The sequence below is a fragment of the Vipera ursinii genome, assembly GCF_947247035.1.
Source record: "Vipera ursinii genome assembly, chromosome: 1".
Taxonomy (NCBI): Eukaryota; Metazoa; Chordata; class Lepidosauria; order Squamata; family Viperidae; genus Vipera; species Vipera ursinii.
Window position 1 is genome coordinate 66,870,370 of NC_139512.1, and position 24,719 is coordinate 66,895,088.

Below are 24,719 nucleotides of genomic sequence, written 5' to 3' on the forward strand. Positions count from 1 at the left end.
CCCTCGGGAAAGGGCGGTATATAAATCTAATAAAATCTAAATCTAAATCTATAGATGAATTCATCTAAGACCCCAGGGAAATAGAAGCTTAAGGATGTCATCCAAAACATGTCTAGAAACTGGTAAGCTAATGATTTAAAGTAAAACATACCAAAGATTTTTAAATACATAACAAATGGTCATAGGCAATCCAAAATGATGGTTGATGCAAAGAACTTACAATTTTCTGAGCAAGTGAAAGCACACCATACTGTAAATGGTATTCATGATGCAATAGCCAAGTGGAGGAAGGTGTTAAAGAAAGACGATCAGTCATGCAACATTGAAGCAGGTAGTCCTTCAGACTCTTCATCTCTAAAATAGAAACATACTGGACAAAACAACAAGATATATATTTGAGATGACTATCAAATACCTGAACTGGGAGCACTATACTTCTCAAGTTAGTCCCTTCGGCCATACAGAAATGGCATTCGTACATCCACCAGCTCAGGTAATACAGAGCAATTTCTTTTAATTCTGGGACTGTTTATAATGGCTTTCTAGAAACAAATTATGTATTTTGTATATTTGTTCCTTACATACATTTAATAACAAAGCTTTGATTTGTCCTTGGCTTGCTTTACTAAAATTCATCTGAAGATACCTGAACCCAAACAAATCAATTATTGATATATTTCCTTCTAAAACACCAGTACATTAGGGACATCAAGGTTTATCTTGAATTTATGAATATGGACTCTTCAAAAAGCCTAAGTCCACTCAGTGTAGCTGCAGGAAAAAGCTTAACTAAATCAGTAGCCTTTGCATATAGAATGTAAATGTTCAACCATCGGCCATTGATCTTTAGTGTGAACCCCGTAAGAGAAAAATGGGAAATAGTTTATACACACCTGACAAATATTAATGTCTTGTTTTTTTGAGTTGAAGAAGACAAAGACAATTCCCTTACCTTTAATGGCAGTGGATGACAAGGACTAAAATCAAGACTGACAACTGAGTAGTACAGCATTATTATCTTAGATCAGAGACCAATGTTCATCTGAATATTTATGTATTTTATATATACATATGTGTGTGTGTGTATACACACACACACACACACACACACACACACACACACACATGCTCCCTGCATATCAAGCCCTTAGGAGTTGGGAAGTAGAACGGCACAGACAACGCGAACACTGGATTGCATGGTTACACAACAATATAGCATCACAATAAGCAAAAAGGCGGAGGAGCAATCCCCAAGGACGTTTGGCATGAGGACATGCGCAATGACGAGGGCGTCGATCGCGACCAGAGGAACAGGCAGCGATTCCCCCCCGACAGCGAGCACTCAGAGGCAATCGCACTCCATGAGAACGAGTGCAAAGCAGTTCGAGACAATATGGCCGATGGAGGCAAATAGACCTGTGACGCATTCCATGAGTACAGCGCAAAAGCGCCAGTGATATAAATGTGGTTCCGCCTCTCCAGAAATTCTATCCTGATGACGTTGGCAATTGGCCAACGAAAGCTCGATTTTATCTTATCCCAGTTTTCACGGGTACAGGTATGTAGGTCTTGGCGTATTCGGGTCTTTTCTCGTGTAAGATTGAGGGTGTCTTGGCGACGTTTCGACAAGGTCCCACTCATCATCTTCAGCCTGGTGTCTTCAGCTTCGTGCTTGTGCGAGCAAAGCGTGATCGGAGCTGCCGTCTCTCTATAAATATTGGTGGGGGGGTGGGGGGTGCTGGCTTTGTTGCTGTAAGCGGGTTGGTTGGCTGTGTTGTTACATGTTGATTGGTTGATGGGGTTATTGTTTGTGGATTAGTCGGCTGTTTTGAAACATCCTGTGTGGCTGAGGTGTTGGCTGTGTGCCCATTAGTCTTTTGTGTTGTAACAACCTGGATAATGGATAATGGGCACACAGGTTGTTACAACACAAAAGACTAATGGGCACACAGCCAACACCTCAGCCACACAGGATGTTACAAAACAGCCGACTAATCCACAAACAATAACCCCATCAACCAATCAACATGTAACAACACAGCCAACCAACCCGCTTACAGCAACAAAGCCAGCACCCCACACACCCCCACCAATATTTATAGAGATGACAGCTCCGATCACGCTTTGCTCACACAAGCATGAAGCCAAAGACACCAGCCTGAAGATGACAAGTGGGACCTCGGCAAAACGTCGCCAAGACACCCTCAATCTTACATAGGAAAAGACCCTAATACGCCAAGACATACATACATACATACATATATCTCATAAATATTCAGATGAACATTGGTCTTTGATCTAAATAATAATATATATGCCTATGCATCATTAAAAATGTCAGTACTTACTTGGTTAACCAGCCCTTTATGTACATGGAGGATACTGTTCACAAGGACAAGAAAAGCAGTAAGAAAGGGAAATGGTGATTTGGAGCCTGCTAAACTCGCTGAAGTCTTGTTTCTTCTGCAGTTCAGAAAAACAATGCTGGGAACAGATTCTGGTCCTGGGGAATAGGATGGAGGGTTGCATAAAGCAGAGCATGGTCTGCATAGAAAAAAAGGGAGAAGAAGAAATGAGAATTATGATGTACCCTAATAAATAGACAACTTAGTGTTATCTAGGTTTTTTGGAGTACAAGTCTCCAGTCACCATGGTTGACAGTAAGGAACAACAGAACAGAGAAATCCATCCGGGCAGTAGCAATTTATCTATTCTGTCCCACAAATTGGTTTTACTGAGAAAATAATAATAATAATAATAATAATAATAATAATAATCACTCTGCTTTAAAAAGGAAATCTGTGTAATCAGCAAATTTCCCCATCCTATTGTTTTCCAAATACTACAACTCATCTATTATAAAAACTTGCTTGGAATTAAAATTAATACTCAACAGGGTACAAATTAGTTAAGCCTTCAATAAACCACCCTCAATGAGGTAACGTGTAGTTGTACATAAAGGCAGGAATGAGTGTAAATTTAAGCTGCAACTCAATAGGATTTGCATTCAAGGAAAGGGAATGCAGAGCTTTATCCTAATTGTGTATGTTTTTTTCCTGCAGTCACAAGACCTTGTGATGTCTGTAATCCAAGAAGAGTTCACCTGAGCATTTCCCAAAGGGCCTGCATGGCTGGCTGACCGAGGAGAGGCAACAGCACTTGGGCTGTCAGGTGTTCCACTTCTTCTAAGCAATCAACCGGGTTTATTACTGGCTATGGAGAAAATGGGAGGAAAGAAATCATTATGAGGTTTTCTTCACGGTAATATAATGAATACTTTTCTCTGCATGGATAATGTTTCCAAACACGTTTGTGACTGGATGTTTTAAGAAGAGGGCAGGTTTCACTTAAATGCCCACAGAGCTACACAGACTGATACTAATTGAAAATCTGAAAGTCCGTGAGGCCTGCTCCAAAGTTACTCTAAATCACCCTTCAACAGCCTGGTGTATAGCGGGAATAGGTAGTCCTCGACTTACTACCACAATGGAGCTCAAAATTTCTGTTGCTATGTGAGACATTTGCTTAGTGAATTTTGCCCCATTTTACGACCTTTCTTACCACAATTAAGTGAAACACTGCTGTAGAGATATGACAAAAATAAGGCTTATAAAATGGCTCAGGTCTGGCTTAGGCAAAGATAAGTTTCAGGGTCTTGTGAATCATTACTCCTGCTCCGTGCAGACGGGATAATCCGTTGGAACACGTAGGCAAGAACAATGAGCTTCCATATAGGGCAATAACTAAAATGTAACCATTTAACTGCTTGTTGCTTGTGTTGTAACTTTGTAACCTATGTTAACTTGCTGACTTTGTAACCTATGTTTCCAATAAAAGAGAGCTTAGGACTTTGGTCTGTGCCCACATCCCGAGAACACTCAGAGAGACCTGTCCTCATTTATTGGCAAGTTCATGAGGAGCCCGCCGGGTGCGAAAAACCCGCACACTGCAGGTGTTAAGGTAGTAACACAGCGGTTAAGTGAATCTGGCTTCCCCATTGAATTTGCTTGACAGAAGGTTACAAAAGGTAATCACATGATCCCCAGGACACTGCAACTGTCATAAATATGGATCAGTTGCCAAGCATCTGAATTTTGATCATGTGACCAGGGGAAGCTGCAAAGGTTGTAAGTGTGAAAAATGGTCGTCCAAGGCCGTTGTAACTTCGAACAGTCACTAAATGAACTGTTATAAGTCAAGGTCCACCTGTACAAATTTCTGAATTTCCAGCCAGCGAAGGAACCTGCAAGCTAGATCACATGTTCCTGAGAAAAGACAGATAGGGTTTTCCTGAGAGATCTGTAGAAGAGGGAAAGGGTGGGGGATCCATTTGACACTGAAGAGACAGATTAGTTCTAGTTTGTTACAAATTCCCGCATTGAGCTTGGACTAAAAGATAACTTTCACCCTGAGTTTTAAATGGGCAAAAGCACCGTTTCACATCTGATCTAGTTTTCCAAGCAATTTTCAGATCTCTATTCAGTCTGCAATTTGGGAATTCTCCAAAAATCACAGCTTCTGCTTGAGCTTTTACAGAGTAATATCTGGTACACCTATAGCACTGTTTGGGGCTGAGGAGGCTCCATGTGTGATCAGTCATGCCCTACTCATATTCTGATTAGATTACTGCTATCTAACCAGCACTCCACATACTTTACATGGGGCTATCCTTGAAGAAGAGGGACGCGGTGGCTCAGTGGGTTAGGACGCTGAGCTTGTCGATCAGAGGGTCGGCAGTTTGGCGGGTCAAATCCCGAGTGCCGCGTAACAGAGTGAGCGCCTGTTACTCGTCCCAGCTTCTGCCAACCTAGCAGTTCGAAAGCACATAAAAATGCAAGTAGAAAAATAGGGACCACTACGGTGGGAAGGTGACAGCGTTCCGTGTGCCTTTGGCATCTAGTCATGCCGGCCACATGACCACGGAGACATCCTCGGACAAGCGCTGGCTCTTCAGCTTTGAAATGGAGATGAGCACCGGCCCCTAGAGTTGGAAACAACTAGCACGTATGTGCAGGGGAACCTTTACCTTTACCTTATCCTTGAAGAACATCTGGAGGCAATGGCAGATGGACCCCAATATACTTGGGTGGCCCCTTTGCTTTGGGAGCTCTACCGACTGCCGTTTGTTCTCACCTTTGAGTCCTGCATGGCTCTGTCCTGGTTATCTGAGAGAGACTGCTTCTTCTGGCATTCATCTACCCATCTGACCAGACCCCCTAGAATTAACTATTTCCGTGCCCCACCCCTGCAAGATTCAAAGGACCTTAGAAGCACAGGACACATTTTCTAATATGCAGCTGAGGTCTGTAGCATGCCAGCCTGGCATACAGATTTGGGGGTTTCATTCATTTGGTGGTGGGAAGGGGTTAAATCATGTATTGTTAGTTGCCTAGAATGAGCAATAGAATGAGCAGCATAAAAGTAAAATTAAGAAACAAAATAAACAGCAGATTTTATCAAGCCTAAACTTTGCCCGCTGCTATTCCTTTGTTATTTTAGCCAAGCTGTTGCATCAGATGGAAGGAGAATCATGGAACAAAAGGTAACTGCAGACACAGAACTTCATCTCCTGAACTGTTACCTGTTGACTACAGTTTCTGTAATACATCCCCATATAGATGACATAGGCCGTAGTAAGAGATTGCAGTGCTTGCCATCTCTCCACGTGGGTTATCTCCTTAAGGCAATTCTTCATGTTAGTTTCAATAACGGGCCTAAAACCTGCCACTTGACTCCAGGTGATGGGTGGTGGCGGAATTTGATCACCCTCTTCTGGGCTTCTCCTGTAACATAACACAAATATGAAATAAAGACAATAACATGGGAATTGCTAATGGTTAATTAAGTCTATCTTAGAAACCAGCCTTTGCTACCACTCCAGTTCCTGAATTATTTAATTTCTCTTAACTTTTGTATTGTTGTTTTTATTGTTGTTAGCCGCCCTGAGTCCTTCGGGAGATAGGGCGGCATATAAGTCCCAAAAATAAATAAATAAATAAATAAATAAAACTAACAGAGGGCAGGGTTGGGCTGTCAAAAGGAAAATCAGAAAATCTTATTTTCTAAGACGGATCTACCTGTCAGAAGGAAATGCAGCAAATCATAAGCATCCAGAAATAAAAGGATGGGTAGGTGGGAAACTGTCACTAATCTCTATAAACCCTAGAATTAGGAAAGCAGTGGAGTTTAAAATAGAAGGTGCACATGTGTTAAGCCTGTATCACAATCCACACACATATACATGTACAGTATTAGAGCTGTCAAGAATGGGTAAGAAAAGTTATAGCAGACTGTGCTATCAATGAAGCCTGAGGGGATGGAGGAAGGAGAAACCGCTGATAATGGAATGTAAAAATGAAGATAAAAGGTTTCCCCTGTCCAGTCATGTCTGGCTCATCCACATTTCTTAACTGAGGGAACCAGTGTTGTCCGAAGACATTTCCGCGGTCATTATGGCCAGCATGACTATACGCTGAGGCCCACAGAATGCTGTTATTTTCCCACCAAAGTGGTACCTATTTATCTAGTCACATTTGCACGCTTTCGAAATGCTGGGGGGGGGAGGAGCTGGGGCAAGTCACAGGAACTCTCCCCACTGCGCAGCACTCGTGTCTCAAATCCGTACTGTCAACCTTCCAGCTGACAAGTTAACTGCTCAGCCATCACACCCCCAATGGAATATAAACTATATAAACTGTCTCTAAACTATAAATCAAAGCTCGGCTGAAATTAACACTTCTTTCACTGGGTTTCTCAGAAATGTGAATTAAAAAGAAAAAGGACAAACTTGGATGCTATTTGCACTTTGAATTGTCTTATTTCCTGGACACACAGAAGCATCCCATGATAGCTCTTATTAATATAAAGGAAATATAATGCTCAGTAGAATTCTGCCATTATTGAAAAATGGAATTCCTCATATAGATCTATTGTAATATATACTATGTACGTGGGGAGGGGAGTATCCTTTTTGTACATTTGGAGGTGTAGGTTTGAGTTGAGAAAAAAAGAGGGTTTTTTTCTTTTTGTGTGTATCACAGCAATATGTTTTTTTTAAAAAAAGGAAAAGAAAAAAGTACAGAAATGTATTACCAGGATTATAGCAAACATTTTAAAATATAGCATTGCATCTTGATCACACATAGTAATAATGATCAGTCTTTCTCTTTCATCAATAGCCAGTTCAAAGGAAAAACCTGAAATCAAAGTAATATATATCACAGACTCCATAAAAATTAAAATAATCTTTTTGCTGTATTTCTTGCTTGATAAATTCCAGATTTCGGATACATGATTCAAAATGCTGTTCACATCTGGAAACTTTCTTACTTTTTACTCAGTATTTATAAAGTTGGGTGTAAATTTAAAATATTTTTTCTTTTCTACTTTCTGTATTATTTAGCTTTCTTGCAGATAGCATTTTAAAAAAATAATTTAGTGTAAACTTAGTATGTCCTGTACTCAACTATTATTATTTGTAAGTTTAAAACAAACATAAATACACTATAGTGCAACTTTAATATCCATCAATTGATAAGCATCTATGTTTTTTTTACTGCAATTAGGTAAAATGTTCAGGGTTCACAGAATAAGAATCATAAAAAATAGAACAGAGTAAAATAAAAACTGGGAAAGGTGAAAGGCCATGAAAATAAGCCTATTGGTTTGAACCGATTACATCAACAGGCTTTCAGAGATGACGCAGAAATGATTCATAAATCAGCAACTGCTTTCATACATTATTCTATTTGCATGGCTTGGATTAGTGTGATCTGTGAAAGCAGCCACTGTACTTGTAAACAAGGATAATAATAATAATAAAAAAGTTGGAAGGGACCTTGGAGATCATCTAGTCCAACCCCCTGCTCAGGCAGGAAACCCTATACCATTTCAAACAAATGGCTCTCCAGTCTCTTCTTAAAAACTTTCAGTGTTGGAACATTCACAGCTTCTGGAGGCAGGTTGTTCCACTGATTAATTGTTCTAACTGTCAGGAGGTTTCTCCTTAGTTCTAGGTTGCTTCTCTCCTTGATTAGTTTCCATCCATTGCTTCTTGTCCTGCCTTCGTGAGCTTTGGAGAATAGCTTGGCTCCCTCTTCTTTGTGGTAGCCCCTGAGATATTGGAACACTGCTATCATGTTCCCCCCTCCCTCATCCTTCTCTTCATTAAACTAGACATACTCAATTCCAGCAGCCGTTCCTTATATGTTTTAGTCTCCAGTCCCCTAATCATCTTTGTTGCTCTTCTCTGTACTCTTTCTAGAGTCTCAACATCTTTTTTACATCGTGGTGACCAAAACTGGATGCAGTATTCCAAATGTGGCCTTACCAAGGCATTGTAAAGTGGTATTAATACTTCACGTGATCTTGATTCTATCCCTCTGTTAATGCAGCCTAGCACTGTGTTGGCTTTTTTGGCAGCTGCCACATACTGCTGGCTCATATTGAAGTGATTGTCCACTAGGACTCTGAGATCCTGCTCACAGTTACTACTATTGAGCAAGGTAACCCCTATACTATACCTGTACATTTGGTTTTTCTTGCCTAAATGTAGAACCTAACTTTTTTCACCACTGAATTTCATTTTGTTAGATAGCGCCCAGTGTTCAAGTCTGTCCAGATCCTCCTGTATCTTAAGCCTGTCTTCTGGAGTGTTGGCTATTCCTGCCAGCTTGGTGTCGTCTGCAAATTTGATGAGTTCCCCATTTATCCCTTCATCCAAATCATCGATGAAGATGTTGAAGAGCACTAGACCCAGAACAGAGCCCTGGGGCACCCCACTACATACTTTCCTCCATGTAGATGCGGTTCCATTGAGGACCACACACTGAGTATGGCCGGTCACCCAGCTACAAATCCATCTGGTGGTGATTCTGTCTAACCCGCATTTTTCTATCTTATCAAGTAGAAGATTGTGAGCTACTTTATTAAATGCCTTACTGAAGTCCAAGTAAATTATATCCACAGCATTCCTCTGATCCACTAATTTTGTCACTTGGTCAAAGAATGCAATATGATTTGTCTGGCATGATCTGTTTTTGACAAACCCATGTTGGCTTTTAGTAATGACTTTGTTTGTCTCTGGGTGCTTGCTGATTCGTTGTTTATCTTTTCCAGAATCTTCCCAGGTATTGAGGTCAGGCTGATAGGTCTGTAATTTCCATGGATTTGCATGGATCCATGGATTTGCAACTTAAAATGTTGAGTACAGCCATAATGGTTGATAAACCACCATGGTTAAACTTATATGACTCAACATAGAAATGAATGCTTTTACTGCTTCAACCCATGCAGTTATCACTTGGTTGTTCGTGTAGAACAGTGGTCCCCAATCTTTGGGCTTGGTGACCCAGCTGGGGGGGAGGGGAACTGGGCCCCACCTGCAGCTCAACTTGACAAGCAGTGGGCTGGTACACACACACATGCACACGCAACTCATGCAGCCCAGTTCCAAATAGGCCACAGCCCAGTAGTGGGCCACAACCCTGGGGTTGGGGAACTCTGGTGTGGAACAAATCATCAGATGTCACAAAAAAGTTACAAATTAACCCAGGAACATGCTCATTTTGCAATAGCATTTTATCCGGCTGCTGGACACATTAATTAATAACCTCTAGCAAATGATGGAAACTGGTATTCTTACAATATCTTATCGTACAATATTATCCGAATCCCTTGGCAATTCCTTTTTATTTACTGTATTTGAAAACATCCTCACACTTGTCCAAGCCATGTTGTTTCAATAGATCCTTCACTAAGCTGAGTATTTATAACTTCCCATGTGATTATGCTTTCTTTCATTTACATGGTCTAATTGCTCTTCAGTCAGCTGGGTATTTACTCTCTCAGCTGATTAGCTTTTCAATCAGCTTCACTGTCAACCTCAATTTCTACAGCAAACGTAAACATTGACATTTAGTGGCCACAGTAATGAAACCCTGGGGAAAACTTATCAATTATTCAGTAAATTATTAAAATTTACTTGTACTCACCCTAAAGGGAAGTGAGGAAATTAACAGAAAGGAAAATATACAAAATAAAGGAACAAAGCAAAAAAAAAAGACAGCTAACAGTCCTATTTAAAGGGCAACTGTGCAGCAGAACTGATAATGTAAGTTTTTTTTAAAGTACTAATCACAATGCACAATGTCAACCCGTGATATAATTTTATCTTTATTACAATAAAAAAATCACTATCTCCAGTAAACAGATTAAAAAGATTCAGAGCACGAAGGATAAAGAAGAATGTATAGAAAAGTTAAGATTTACATGTAACATGTAACAAAAATTTAAACTCTGACAAGGAAGGCAACTCTGAATTCTTAAAAGCAGTACCGTCAAGTTGATACTCAGAAAGAAAGCTTTCCAAAATCAAGGAAAAATAAAAGCAAATAAATTGCATTCTCTCTTTCTTTCTTGTTCAGATGCCTCTCAGCAAGATTTGGTCTCCTCAATTATTTTCATTGTAGTTTGCCAAATAAACATTACAAGTTAAGACTTCCAAAAAAAGAAGTGGTCCATTTCCAAATGTTTACAAACACAGTTTGACAAGCACTACATGCTGGGGAAACACCCCCAAATTCCCTTCATCTCTTCCCAACCCCGCCTGCTTCTGAGTTTCTTAGCGTTCAGTCGTTCATTCTTGGAAAGTTAGACCAGAGGGAATGAGTTTGACCCAAAATATTTATGTTCTTACAGCATCTGCAACTAGTGACAGAGAATTTTAGTGGAAGGGAAGCAGTGGAAAGAGGTAATTTTAATGGAAGAAGAACAAGAGATTTGAGAGAATGCTGTGAAATAACATAAGGCAACATTCTCCTCAGTGAATGTAAGCAGATCCAAATCTGGTCAACCTCCAAGTGCCATTAGAAAAATAATACATTCACCATCTTGAGTTCCATGATGAAAAAAATAGACTTGTCCCACCTTTTTTCTTTTTTTCTGAGAAATTGTTTGATCTGCCAAATTCTTTGTTTATCATGTCTTTGATGTTTGTTTGATCCATTTTCTCTCACTTTATCTTTTTCCAAGTCAAACGTGATGACTGCATGGACAAATCCAAGCAGTTTTCTAGGCAACATGGAAATGAATTATCTATGGAGATTCTGAGTCATCCAGGTCATGGCTGTCCCAAAGTTGCTTTTTCAAAAGGCAACTGGACTTGTTTTTCCTTGAAGATGTTTCACTTCTTACCCAAGAAGTGAAGAACAACTGAAGAAGCTTTTTGTATGAGAAGCGAAACATCTTCAAGGAAAAACAAGTCCAGTTGCTTTTTGACAAAGCACCTCTGGGACATGGAAATGAAGTGGCTTTTCACTTATTTTTTTCTAGGACTGAGACACAATAACTGGCCCAGCCTGTTAATTTCTGTACTCTAAAGCAAGACTAAAATCATGTTTCCCTGTTCCCTATAATCCTAGTCCAGCACCCTAACTGCTAGACTAAACTGGGTTTCATCTTCTTTTATCAGTATATTATTATTATTGCTATTATTATGTTTACAAAATATAATACAAGCCATTTTTTCAACACAAAACCACTATAAGAATATTTTGCTTCTGGATATTCAGAGAAATGCTGCAGAAGATTCTTTGTAGGGAAACAGAAAGATAAACCGCTAGCAGGACAAAATGACTATACCTGCTAAGCTGGGCTTGCAGTTCCGTTTGGCAGCTAGCTGTCTGAGTCACTTGAGTAAGCAAAGTCACCACAGCTGCAGCTCGCTGGATAGAAAGTTCAATCAAGGTGTTATTTTCTTGAAAACTGCTGGTCAATTGAGATAGGGATGAAACTATCCTCATTAACACGGGATAAAGATCTCTGTAAATTGCAATAAAATGAGATGCCACAGAAACACGTTAGCACAGTTAAAAAAATTTTTTTAAAAAAAAACCTCACTGAAGTCAAAATCAAGTTACAAGTCAATTATAGCAATGTGCAAAATATTTTGAATTTAACATTCCATTTTGAGTTCAAAACAGCTGTTCTATGCTCTGGTTTCTCTTCAGATCATATAAAGCAGCTGTTCCAGAAGTGGTCTAATATTGTTCTATAAGTCTTCCAAAATTAAAGGATTCCTATTTTGAGCTTGAAAGGACGTTATTTTGGATTTGAGACGCCAGAACGGTCAGAAAACTTCCAATAGGGAGGAGGAAGAAGAGAAACAGAAAATATTAACATTTTAAGAGATCAATTATGATTCCAAACAAGTGTATCATTCCTAGTTGGTTGCAATTTAAAACAAAATTAATTACTTATTTGGAGTTCAGATCTTTCCATACAGATCAATACTGGATTTTGCATCAGTTATCTCTTATTCCATTTTATCTTTTATCCACTTGGTTGGAGATCAGCCTGGGAAAACAGGAGGAAGCACTGACACTTCCCTCCTAATAACTAACATCCAGTTTCCAAAGTTCAAATGTGGATCTTGCTAAAACCATCCTAAAAAGTAGCATTGATACATAAAATACCTCTAGCAAAGAATATAATCAAAGAGGAAACTTCCCTGTAATTTAATAAGCAACTCCTCTCCTGCCAGTTTTTTTATATCCTTAATGGACTGACGTCTGTTTTGCTTATTCTGGTTTATTCAGCCTTTGTTTAGAAGAATATACAGATAAACAAACCATGTTTGATACATTAGATGCCACTGAGTTATGATTTTTATGTACAATATGTAATACCTTAACTTCTAGAAGAGAAACTTGCATTTTTGAACTAAATTACAGCTGTAGTTTATCCAAGCTACTCCATCACGTATCTGCTAAGGCCAATTTCCATCTATTGTGGCACTTACGTGAGAAGAGAAATAATAAATGAGCCAAGGACATCTGAGAAAGGCAAGAAAAACTTCCAAATAACTCAGAAGCTTTGATATTCTTGGAAGTGAAATTTGAAGTGCAAACACCCAGTCAAAACCGTACCGATAGAGATCACATGCTTGACCATAACCAGTGAGCACAGCCCACAGGCGGAATGCTTCTGTGCTTATATTTATGGCTTCCTGACTCCTTAGAGAAAGGTCTTTGGGATCTTCAGCTATAAACCGGCTCAGCCGACTCTTCATCTCAAAATGGTTTAGCTGTAAATAACAACCAAATGTTAAGTAAGATTTAGGACGTATAATGGGATACCGAGAGAAGAGAGTTCATACTGATATCAAGCAGAATATAATAATTTTATTTATTTATTATTAAATTTGTATACCGCCCTTCTCCCGAGGGACTCAGGGCGGTGAACAGGGCACATATAAATAGAAAATACAAAAATTAAAAAAGAATTAAATAATCGCCCAAATAAAACAATAACAATATAAAAACCCATTTAAAACCCTAGCATCCCCCATCAGGCCAGGCCAGCTTGTTCAAATAAATGGGTCAAATAATAATGCTGTTATCTTACTTAGTGGCTTTAAAGAGAATCAGATATATTCATGGAGGTCAGATCTGTGAATCCCTATTAGGCACGACAACTAAATGGAACCCAAAGATACTTTTTCACAAGACAACTCGACTTTCACTTTCAGTTGCCTTGTGAAAAAGTATCATTGGGACAACTTATGACATGGATGACTGAGAATCTCCATAGACAAAACTAAATGGAACCATACAAAGTGAAATAAAATGCTCCTAAATATTGGTTACTGGTGGACAAGCCAAAGAACTACTGTCTTCCTATTATGGTTATTAGTTTTCTCCATGTGAATGGGAGACCAGATGAATTTATGGTCTAGCAGAAGGCTTTTCCATGGGAATACGTGCATTAAAAACAAATATTCTTCCTTTATATATTAAACATTGTCCCTGCTTGCTACAAGACCCCCTACGCTAATGCCTTTCTTTCATGCTTCTCTTCGTTGAAGGCTCCAGCTCCTGTATGTACAGAGTTTAGAAAATCATACATGATTTATTTCAGGTACATTTGTTTCCTCTGTGCAAATTTGAATTCTATTATACGCATAAAAAGAATGCCAATTAAATGAAAGAAATGGGGAAACTGCCTTCTTTACTTCAATCCTATTTGGTTAATTGCACATTTTACTATTTTTAATTAGCTAAGCCGTAGTGGCTGAAAATAGTTCTTACCAGCCTGGCAGCTGTGTTTCGCCCTCCACATGCCAAGACTCTAATGAGTTTCATGGCAGTGGGACATGGTATTCCATGTAGGCTTACAAGCAGTTTCCCAGGTTCAGCTGGTCTTGGAGTCCATTGGGTGGGAAGAAACTCTCTGGCAATAGTCTCAACAAGACGAGGGCAATCAAGGACCTGTAAACATGTATTTTAACAAAAGTCAGTGCTATAAAGCTAACAACCTTTCATTGTAGTGACAGAAGTACCTTGCAAAATCTTTCCAGAAAATTGGCAATGCCCCTTTTTTCTATGAAAAGTGCAAGGAATGAAAAAAATATGTGTTGTTTCAAATTCTGGATGAAAGAATGCAACTCAGAATATTCCATTTTAAGCTTCTAAACTGGCTGTGTTCTGGTGGGGCAAAGCATTTCGTCTGGAGTTGTTCTGGCTAGACTGGAAAAAAGTCTGGAAAGGCAATCCAGTCGCAAGCCAGCCTGCTACAATTCAACCACTGTTCTCAGAATGGTAGGAACTGTCTAAACAACTCTGGTTGACATGGGCTGAGATTGTCTTGACCTCAGAACACAAAACTTGTGGACCTTTGTTTTAAGGTCAGAACACTTGGAATGGCAATTTCAAACTCAAAAAGTGTCAAACATGGAATATCTGGCATAGCCTTGCTCACTTATGTTACATGCTCTTTTCTAATGAAGGACATTTACAAGACTTACCTGGACACAAGCCTCAGTGGAATGCCTTGCTATGCGAATGAGAATATCTAGAATCTGCAAAACTACTAATGGCACAGGTCGCATTACTTCCAGGATATATCTCAAGCGATGAAGTATCTTGGTCTTCAGAAGTCCCTAAGATACAAACCATGCAATTTATACTACAACAATGCTAATACTAATAATTAAATCCACAAACTGAATTTTTTTTTCATTATTAAGTGCTTCAGGGGTTACTAGCTATTCCTTATAGAAAGTTACTGCTATTTTATAATTGGAATTTCAACAACTTGCTCAGGAAGATAGAAACATTATCTTCAAAGAGGAAAAGAGATGGCTGGAGAATTCAAACTGTCTGGAATTTAAACGATGACTTGTCTGTATGAAAGGACCAGATTGGACTACAGAAATGGCTTTTATATTTACATTTCAATTGATACAATCTCCTCATCTGAACATAAGTCAGACATGTCAAACTCGCAACGTCACGTGACGTCGCGCAACGTATCGGGATGGTTTTGCCATTGCCGGCAATGGGGTGGGCGCGGCTTCCGGATGACGCATCCGGCCCGTGGGCCAACAGTTTGACACCCCTGACATAAGTCAAGAAGAAGTCAAGAAGATACCAAGTAAGATATCTGCGATAACCACTCAGATGTAACTGCAACAGAGTTACCCTTAAAAATTATCTAATATTCTCCAGAAGTGTGTCATATGAGGTATGACATCTCTAATTTTCATGATAAAAAATAATAACTCCAAATTGCCACCATTCAAATTAATGAAAGTCAGAAAATTTACAGATCAAGTACATAATTGTACTAGCCTCTCTGAGCCTAAACTGCAGAGATCTTCTTGTGGAGGTGAACCCTGATCAAAAGCTCTTCAAAGCAACTGGCTTTTTATACCAATGTAATCCGCTCAGTTTTTAGAATGCTAAGAAAAATCAGCGATATATCTAATGGAAAATTTGGTTTGATTGAGGAAATGTTCAGCATAGCATTGATCAATTTTTTTACTCAAAATAATGTAACAATGGAGGAAGGAGTTATTGAGGTATGATTTTGGACGTTTACCTTTACAACATCATATCGTGCAACTTCTGTATCTGGCTTGCTTTCATCCTTTGATTTTTCCCCCGGTGTTTTTTTGTTTGCAGTTAGCTCATCACCTTCCTCTTCCTCTTCAAGTTCTCCTTCCTCACTGTTTGGGATTAAAGGGTACACAGTCATGCCCTGGTACCAGGCAAAAGCCTTGTCAAGGTATTCCTGGAAGGGAACAAACATCAAAAATCTCTCAGAGGAGAGACAACATGGATTTATAGTTAAACCAACTGAGATTCAGAACAGATGGAGGAGGATCCAGATTCAACTCCCAGCATCTCTGGTTTGAAAAGGGGGTTGGGAAGTAATACTGAAAAAGGTCTTGTTGAAAAGTGCTACTTTTAAATAAGTAAAATGGTCAGATTTTCATAATTTTCACTACAAGTCTCTTTGTTTAAGTTCTAAATGTTTGCAGTCAAGGGGTTTGATGCAATACAGATTTCCTAGGAGAGGAAAGGAAGGAAAAGCAAGGGAGGTGTCAAATTGATTTTGCCCTAACGTGCATCTCCTCTCCAATACCATCACTCATTCCAACAGGTCCTTGATTTGAAAGGAAGGAAAATGTGGCATACAGATCTTCTAAATTTTGATGGAACAAACTTAATCCCAGTAGCTGGGTCTGATGATATATCTTTGGTCTAGAAGAACTCCATGGAACTACATAGCTTCTTTGGGGAAAGTTAGCAATTAGCCTTATCACATTCATCAATTCCCCAGTAAAATAACTTAGAAGTCCTGAATCAGCCACTGAAAAATAATGCTAAATTCTGAATATTTTTGAAAATTTGGATTTTTAAAAAACTATATAAAATGTAATTAAGCTTTCTTCTTAACCTAACTCTGTATACAACTGGTGTCAAATTCGCTGCATCACATGTCATGTCGCGACGTATCACAACTTTTTTTGCATTGCCCGAGCTAGGGTGGGTGCGGCCTCCGTATAATGCAAATAGCCCGTGGGCCAGTAGTTTAACACCCCTGCTATATACTCTCTCTGAGGTACACAGCTTGGAAAGTAGCAAGAAACAGAGAAAGCAAATTTATTCTGTTTCTTACTTTACATCTGTTTAATTAAAAATAAGCACAATTATCCACTATCATATTAATGCTCATTTCCCAAAGGTCACTTTAAAGGAATGCAGAATAAAGACCACTTCCTCTGGCATTTTGTTTATAATATTTGTTTTAAATTGGCTACCATATTGTCTGGAAATAAACCACAGGTGATTCTAGCTGACCTGATTAATTCAAAACTAGAAAACATAATTATTTATGCTATTTATACCAGTTTCTACACTATTCTCCAATCAAGAGACTCCAAGTGGCTTACATTCCTGGTACAACAGATTTAAAACACAACCGTTAAAAACACAGCTCAACAAGAATCAGAAAATGTCCACAATATAACCACTTCTACAACATCTATTTATTCAATATTTTTACAATTAGGACAGTTTTCATGGTACAGGAACTAACAGACTCTTAAAAGAAATAACTAATGAACTATATTGTGTGATTCTGTGTTATAAAATGAGGACACCGATTATTGGGGGCAATATACTGACATTTGTAAATTGCTCAGAGAGTGCTGTAAAGCACTATGGAGAGGCACATAAGTCTATATGCTATTGCTATTATTATTGCTATTTCCAAAAGAAAACATTCAGGACAATCTCTGAATAATACTTAATATTTGCAAGATGTTTAAATGGGAACACAGTTGTTCAGAAGGTGAGCAAGCACTAACAGAAAGTCAGATACAAAAGCTTAAAGCAGGGGTCTTCAAACTTGGCCCTTTTATGATTTGTGGACTTCAATTCCCAGAATTCCTCAGCCAATGTGCCTGGTTGATGAATTCTGGAAGTTGAAGTCCACAAGTCATAAAAAGGCAAAGTGTGAAGATCCCTGGCTTAAAGCCATCACTTTGATGCCAGACATCTATAGAATAAGGAAAGAAAACATCCATCTCAAGTTAAGGAATTTAGCTATTCCTTTCCTTTTAGTGAGCAATGAAGTCTTTTAAACAGATTCAAGCATTTTGCAGATACAAACCTCATCATCCAAAGAGACAAGCAGTGCGTGGAGAGCATGGACCGTGGCTGCCATGACATTATCCACTGGATCATCCAAGGAGAAGCGGAGTAAAAATAGAAAACCAGCATCAAACAACACCTGTAGAACATTTCCTTTCAGTGAGGAGGCAAACTCTCCCGCCTTGGCCTGAAACATACACCACAAGCAAACCAGCATTAACGTGGATGATAACATTAGTCCTTATCAGTTGGGCCCCAAGAAAATTGCCTGGGACAGCAGAATAGCTGCTCCTGCACTGCTCCTTCTTGTGTCGTGGGGCAATGTGGGAAGGCCTTCCGTGAAATGGAAGATCACTGACAACAGAAGCAGAGATAGCCGAGGCTAATTCTGTATATTCTTAGTCCTGTCAAACAGGTGAAAAGGGCTAGTCTTTAGCAGGTCCTGCTTCACGTCATACCACAGAAGGATAAGCTCCAAAAGGACAATGAAATCTGGAGGGGTTGCTGGCTACACTTTTACTTTGCTTTTTGGTATTTCCAAAGAAAAATGCAAAATCAAGCACAGGGTCTAGCTGTTATCTGAATATTCTACCTGAATACCACGAAGAATAAGGACCCAGCCAAAATGTTAGACTTAAAACAGTGTCAGATTCAGAAACATTTTTTTTAAAATTCCATTTATATCCCGCCCTTCTCCGAAGACTCAGGGCGGCTTAAAAGCTTAGCAGTAGCCTTCATTCTATGTATATGCCTGCTTATTAGGGCTTTTGCCCCCCCCCCCCCGCGGCATTATTACAAAGTCAGCTTATTGCCCCCAACAATCTGGGTCCTCATTTTACCTACCTCGGAAGGATGGAAGGCTGAGTCAACCTTGAGCCTGGTGGGATGCAAACCTGCACTAATTGCAGGCAGCTGGTGTTACTTAAGGAGGCATTAGCCCACTGCTCCACCAAGGCTCTTTTATCATATTTTCCTATTGCTTTATAGCATGGATCATAGCTGGCTCAGGAATTCTGGGAATTGAAGTCCATGAGTCATAAAAGAGCCGAGGTTGCCTACCCCTGGCATGGATAAAGCTTATGTTTTACTACATTCCGAGTGCTGTGAATTCTCTAATACCCTTTTGATTTCAGGTGGGCAAAGAAGGAATGGGAGTGAAGAAACATCTGAACTTCTTTAGTTTCTTCCAAGGCTATTTGTTTTTAATTCCCCAGAGGCTAGTATGAGAGCATTCAGGGGGAAAAAGGGAAAGTGTACCTGCACAGTTTCTATAGGACCACCCTACCTGCAGCCACTGATAGCCAGACCAAGTTAGCTCTAAATCTAAATGCACTGCCAAGTCATCAAGTGAAGGCCTGAGGGTTCAAACCCTATTGAACAATTAACACAGCGCATCTTGTAAAGAGGATGTCCGTTGTGGGATGGAGCTAGCTTGTACCAGTTTATGAGAGCTGATTGTTAAAATTTTCAGGACTTTTGCATGCTGGCTGAAAGCAGAGCTGAATGCTTAGATCTAATGTCTAGATCAGCAGTTCTGCTACTCGTGGAGCTGGCAGAACCAATTGTTATACATTTATTAGCACACCACTGGAGGGTACCTATGCCTGAAGAGTTCCAGTTGTGTAGTGCCTCCTACTAGTTAGTAGCTAGTACAGCACGTAATAGATTTATGCATACTATATTTCTAAAGGAATTTTTAATGGTTCACATATTGGGCAGGAGACCTAAGTTGGTGTTCTCAACAAATTGCTAAGCACATTGATTTGTGCTTTAGATTGTAAGCCGCCCTGAGTCTTCGGAGAAGGGCGGGATATAAATGGGATTAAAAGAAAATGTTGTATCTTATGATTTATGATGTTTTTTATGTTGATTGTGATCATGATTTATCACTGTTGCTTGTACCATATTTCCCCGAAAATCAGACCGACCCAAAAAATAAGCCCTAACTTGATTTTTAGTGTGTGCCTAATAAGCCCTACCCCTAAAATAAGCCCCAGTTAAGATCATCATCTCTGGGGGATGGGGTTGGTCAGCACAGGAGGCGGCCGCATAGCATGTCCGGATCGCCTGCCTCTCCCCCTCCCCTGCCTCTGCCACCGCCTGCTGCCTGTGCCACCGTGTGAGCCAGGCAACTGCGTGGCACATCCAGATCACCTGCCTCTCCCCCTGCGTGTCTGCCTCCGCCTGCTGCTTGGTCAGGTAATCAACTCACAGCCAAGGGGCCAGTGGGCTGCAGCTGCCAGACACCGTTGGCCCCTGCACACTCACCGCCTCTTATGTGTGCACTGGGGGATGGGGCACCCAGCCAGGCTGATCACTCTGATACCGTGTTTCCCTGAAAATAACCCCTAATGCATCTTTTGGAGCCAAAAAAATATATAAGACCGGGTCTTATTTTCGGAGAATCACAGTATGTACACTGAGAGCTTATGCACTGGAAACAAATTCCTTGTGTGTCCAACCACACTTGGCCAATAAAGAATAAAGAAAAAAATGAAGAATAAATGGAAAAGAGATTCCCAAGGCAAATTACAGGCTATATATCAAACCTGAAAATCAAACAGCAATGGTAATTACCAATGGGAAAGCTACTTGCCAGAAGATGTCACACTGTTACATGTTGATACAATTCAAAGTGTGAGCAAGTCACAATGGTTCAGATCCGGCATTGGCATCAAACCGTATCTTTTTCCAAGTTCTTTAGGCATGAGTGACTCCCCTGAATCCACCATACCTTCTCCCAGTTTGCAGTCAAAAGCTACACCTCTATATTAGACATAAAGATCTTATATTGTCAACTTCACCTACCACAACGCCTAACAAAAAGATCACGGAACTCTATAAAAGCACCACTGAGAAAGCATCCAAACACTACGCAAACTCTGAGCTTACCTTCTGGACAATGAGGCCCAGCACTTGTAAAGCCAGCGTCCTTTGCTGAGTGACATGGCTACGAGACAAGTGGAAGAGCTCTTGCAGTGAATAGCCAGCCCTCTGTTAACAAATAAACACAAAAACAGTCAAGAGTAATTAGAGTGTATAGCACGCTATCAGCAGAAAGGAGCAGTAATAGTAATGCCATCTCAGACCATTTTTCATTTCTCTGAATAAAAATTGAATTGAGCAAAGAGTTACAAAAAGTCATCTTCTACCCATCTTCCATACCATTCATATCAGAGTATGATGGCAGATGCAGATGATGTTCCTGATAATCTGCCTAAAGGGGGACGTTTACAACAAAGGCAACTGCAAAACAAGAGCTTCAGAGGAATTAAGCTCATAACATAAGCTACGCATAGCAAAATAGTCTGGAAAAATACAATCTGCCGCAATTTAAGAGTTCTTTATTTTATAGCCCTCTTTTGAGGGCTATAAAAGTCCCAAACGCTGAGGCTTTTCATCATGTTTGTTTTGTTCTTCTTTTTCTTTGTATTTTTTTTAAAATTAAAGCAGTTCATTACAAGTTTATACTGTGGGCGATCATTAGTTCAGAATTAGGTAAAAATTAGGTAAAAATCCCCTTCATGGATTACTGCCTTGTCGTGGCGAAGGGGCTTGCGTAATTCAATGAAGCTATGAGCTATGCCGTGCAGGGCCACCCAAGACGGACAGGTCATAGCAGAGAGTTCTGACAAAACGTGATCCACTGGAGAAGGAAATGGCAACCCACTCCAGTATCTTTGCCATGAAAACCCTATGGACAGTACCAAAAGGCAAAATGATATGACGCTGGAAGATGAGCCCCTCAGGTCGGAAGGCGTCCAATATGCTACTGGGGAAGAGCAGAGGGCTAGTACTAGTAGCGCCAGAAAGAATGAAGCGACTGGGCCAAAGCCGAAAGGACGCTCAGCTGTGGATATGTCTGGTGGTGAAAGGAAAGTCCGATGCTGTAAAGATTTTTTCTCCATAGGAACCTGGAATGTAAGATCCATGAATCAAGGCAAGCTGGACGTGGTCAAACAAGAGATGACAAGACTGAACATTGACATCTTAGGTATCAGTGAACTAAAATGGACAGGAATGGGTGAATTTAATTCAGATGACCATCAGGTATACTACTGCGGGCAAGAATCCCTCAGAAGAAATGGAGTAGCCTTCATAGTCAATAAAAGAGTAGGAAAAGCAATACTGGGATACAATCCTCAAAATGACAGAATGATCTCAGTTCGAATCCAAGGCAAACCATTCAATATCACAGTAGTCCAAGTCTATGCCCCAACCACCGGTGCTGAAGAGGATGAAATTGACCGGTTCTATGAAGCCCTACAGCACCTTATAGAACTAACACCAAAAAATGATGTCCTTATCATCATGGGGGATTGGAATGCTAAAGTAGGAAGCCAAAAGATAACCGGAATAACAGGCAAGTTTGGCCTTGGAGTACAAAATGAAGCAGGGCACAGGCTGATAGAATTTTGTCAAGAGAATACGATGGTCATAGCAAACACTCTTTTCCAACAACCCAAGAGACGGCTCTACACATGGACATCACCAGACGGTCAACACAGAAATCAGATTGACTATATGCTCTGCAGCCAAAGATGGAGAAGCTCTATACAGTCAGTAAAAACAAGACCAGGAGCTGACTGTGGCTCAGACCATGAGCTTCTTGTTGCAAAGTTTAGGCTTAAACTGAAGAAAGTAGGGAAAAGCACCAGGCCAGTCAGGTATGAATTAAATCATATCCCCGTTGAATATACAGTAGAGGTGACAAATAGATTTAAGGAATTAGATCTGATAGACAGGGTGCCTGAAGAACTATGGACAGAGGTTCGCAACATTGTACAAGAGGTAGCAACCAAAACCATCCCAAAGAAAAAGAAATGCAAGAAAGCAAAATGGCTGTCTGAGGAAGCTTTGCAAATAGCTGAGGAAAGGAGGGAAGCAAAAGGCAAGGGAGAAAAAGAAAGATACGCCCAATTGAATGCAGAATTCCAGAGAATAGCTAGAAGAGATAAGAATGCCTTCTTAAATGAACAGTGCAAAGAAATAGAAGAAAACAATAGAATAGGGAGGACCAGAGATCTTTTCAAGAAAATTGGAGAGATGAAGGGAACGTTCAATGCAAAAATGGGCATGATAAAGGACCAAAATGGCAGGGACCTAACAGAGGCAGAAGAGATTAAGAAGAGATGGCAAAATTACACAGAAGAACTATACAAGAATGAGCTTAACGTCCCTGATAATCACAATGAGGTGGTCACTGACCTCGAGCCAGACATCCTAGAATGTGAAGTGAAGTGGGCCTTAGAAAAGCTGAGCAACAACAAAGCTAGTGGAGGTGACAGTATTCCAGCTGAGCTATTCAAAATCTTAAAAGACGATGCAGTAAAAGTGCTACACTCAATTTGCCAGCAAATTTGGAAAACTCAACAGTGGCCACAGGATTGGAAAAGATCAGTTTACATTCCAATTCCAAAGAAAGGCAGTGCCAAAGAATGTTCAAACTATCGCACCATTGCACTCATTTCTCATGCTAGTAAAGTTATGCTTAAAATCCTACAAGCTAGACTCCAGCAGTATGTGGATCGAGAACTACCAGAAGTACAGGCAGGATTTCGAAGAGGCAGAGGAACTAGAGATCAAATTGCCAACATACGCTGGATCATGGAGAAAGCTAGAGAGTTCCAGAAAAACATCTACTTCTGCTTCATTGACTATGCTAAAGCCTTTGATTGTGTGGATCATAACAAACTCTGGCAAGTTCTTAAAGAGATGGGAGTACCAGAACATCTTATTTGTCTCTTGAGAAACCTATATGCGGGCCAAGAAGCAACAGTGAGAACTGGACACGGAACCACTGATTGGTTCCAAATTGGGAAAGGAGTCCGGCAAGGCTGTATACTGTCGCCTTGCCTATTTAACTTATATGCAGAGCACATCATGAGAAAGGCAGGGCTAGATGAATCAAAAGTTGGAATTAAGATTGCTGGAAGAAATATCAACAACCTAAGATACGCAGATGATACCACTCTAATGGCAGAAAGTGAAGAGGAACTGAAGAGTCTCTTGTTGCGAGTGAAGAAGGAGAGTGCAAAAGTTGGGTTGAAACTAAACATTAAGAAAACCAAGATCATGGCATCCGGCCCTCTCAATTCCTGGCAAATAGATGGGGAAGAAATGGAGGTAGTGACAGATTTTATTTTCCTGGGCTCCAAGATCACTGCAGATGGGGACTGCAGCCAAGAAATTAAAAGACGCTTGCTCCTGGGGAGGAAAGCCATGGCAAATCTAGACAGCACACTAAAAAGCAGAGACATCACCCTGTCAACAAAAGTGCGTATAGTCAAGGCTATGGTCTTCCCAGTTGCAATGTATGGCAGTGAAAGTTGGACCATAAGAAAGGCTGAGCGCCAAAGAATTGAAGCCTTTGAACTATGGTGCTGGAGAAGACTCCTGCGAGTTCCTTGGACTGCAAGGCGATCAAACCGGTCAGTCCTAGAGGAGATCAACCCTGACTGCTCTTTAGAAGGCCAGATCCTGAAGCTAAAACTCAAATACTTTGGCCACCTAATGAGGAGGAAGGACTCACTGGAGAAGAGCCTAATGCTGGGAAAGATTGAGGGCAATAGAAGAAGGGGACGACAGAGAATGAGGTGGCTGGATGGAGTCACTGAAGCAGTAGGCGTGAGCTTAAATGGAGCCCAGAAGATGGCAGAGGACAGGAAAGCCTGGAGGAACATTGTCCATAGGGTCACGATGGGTCGGACACGACTTCGCAACTAACAACAACAGGTAAAAATTGACAGAACATTATGACACAAACATGCAATAAGATTG

At 40.2% G+C, this 24,719-nt stretch overlaps 1 protein-coding gene across 1 annotated transcript in view; it reads right to left on the reverse strand.

Annotated features, from left to right (window-relative positions):
* RPAP1 (RNA polymerase II associated protein 1) overlaps positions 1-24,719 on the reverse strand; it is a 61,637-nt gene that overhangs the window by 14,921 nt on the left and 21,997 nt on the right. The window contains exons 10-20 of the mRNA XM_083365836.1: positions 20,832-20,933; positions 17,959-18,126; positions 15,880-16,071; positions 14,804-14,938; positions 14,088-14,267; positions 12,927-13,084; positions 11,641-11,820; positions 5,582-5,783; positions 3,104-3,213; positions 2,349-2,544; positions 221-370 (exon numbers count right to left, since the gene is read on the reverse strand). Of these exons, the coding sequence (XP_083221962.1) occupies positions 221-370; positions 2,349-2,544; positions 3,104-3,213; positions 5,582-5,783; positions 11,641-11,820; positions 12,927-13,084; positions 14,088-14,267; positions 14,804-14,938; positions 15,880-16,071; positions 17,959-18,126; positions 20,832-20,933 (1,773 nt within the window). The remainder of the gene's footprint in view (positions 1-220; positions 371-2,348; positions 2,545-3,103; positions 3,214-5,581; positions 5,784-11,640; positions 11,821-12,926; positions 13,085-14,087; positions 14,268-14,803; positions 14,939-15,879; positions 16,072-17,958; positions 18,127-20,831; positions 20,934-24,719) is intronic.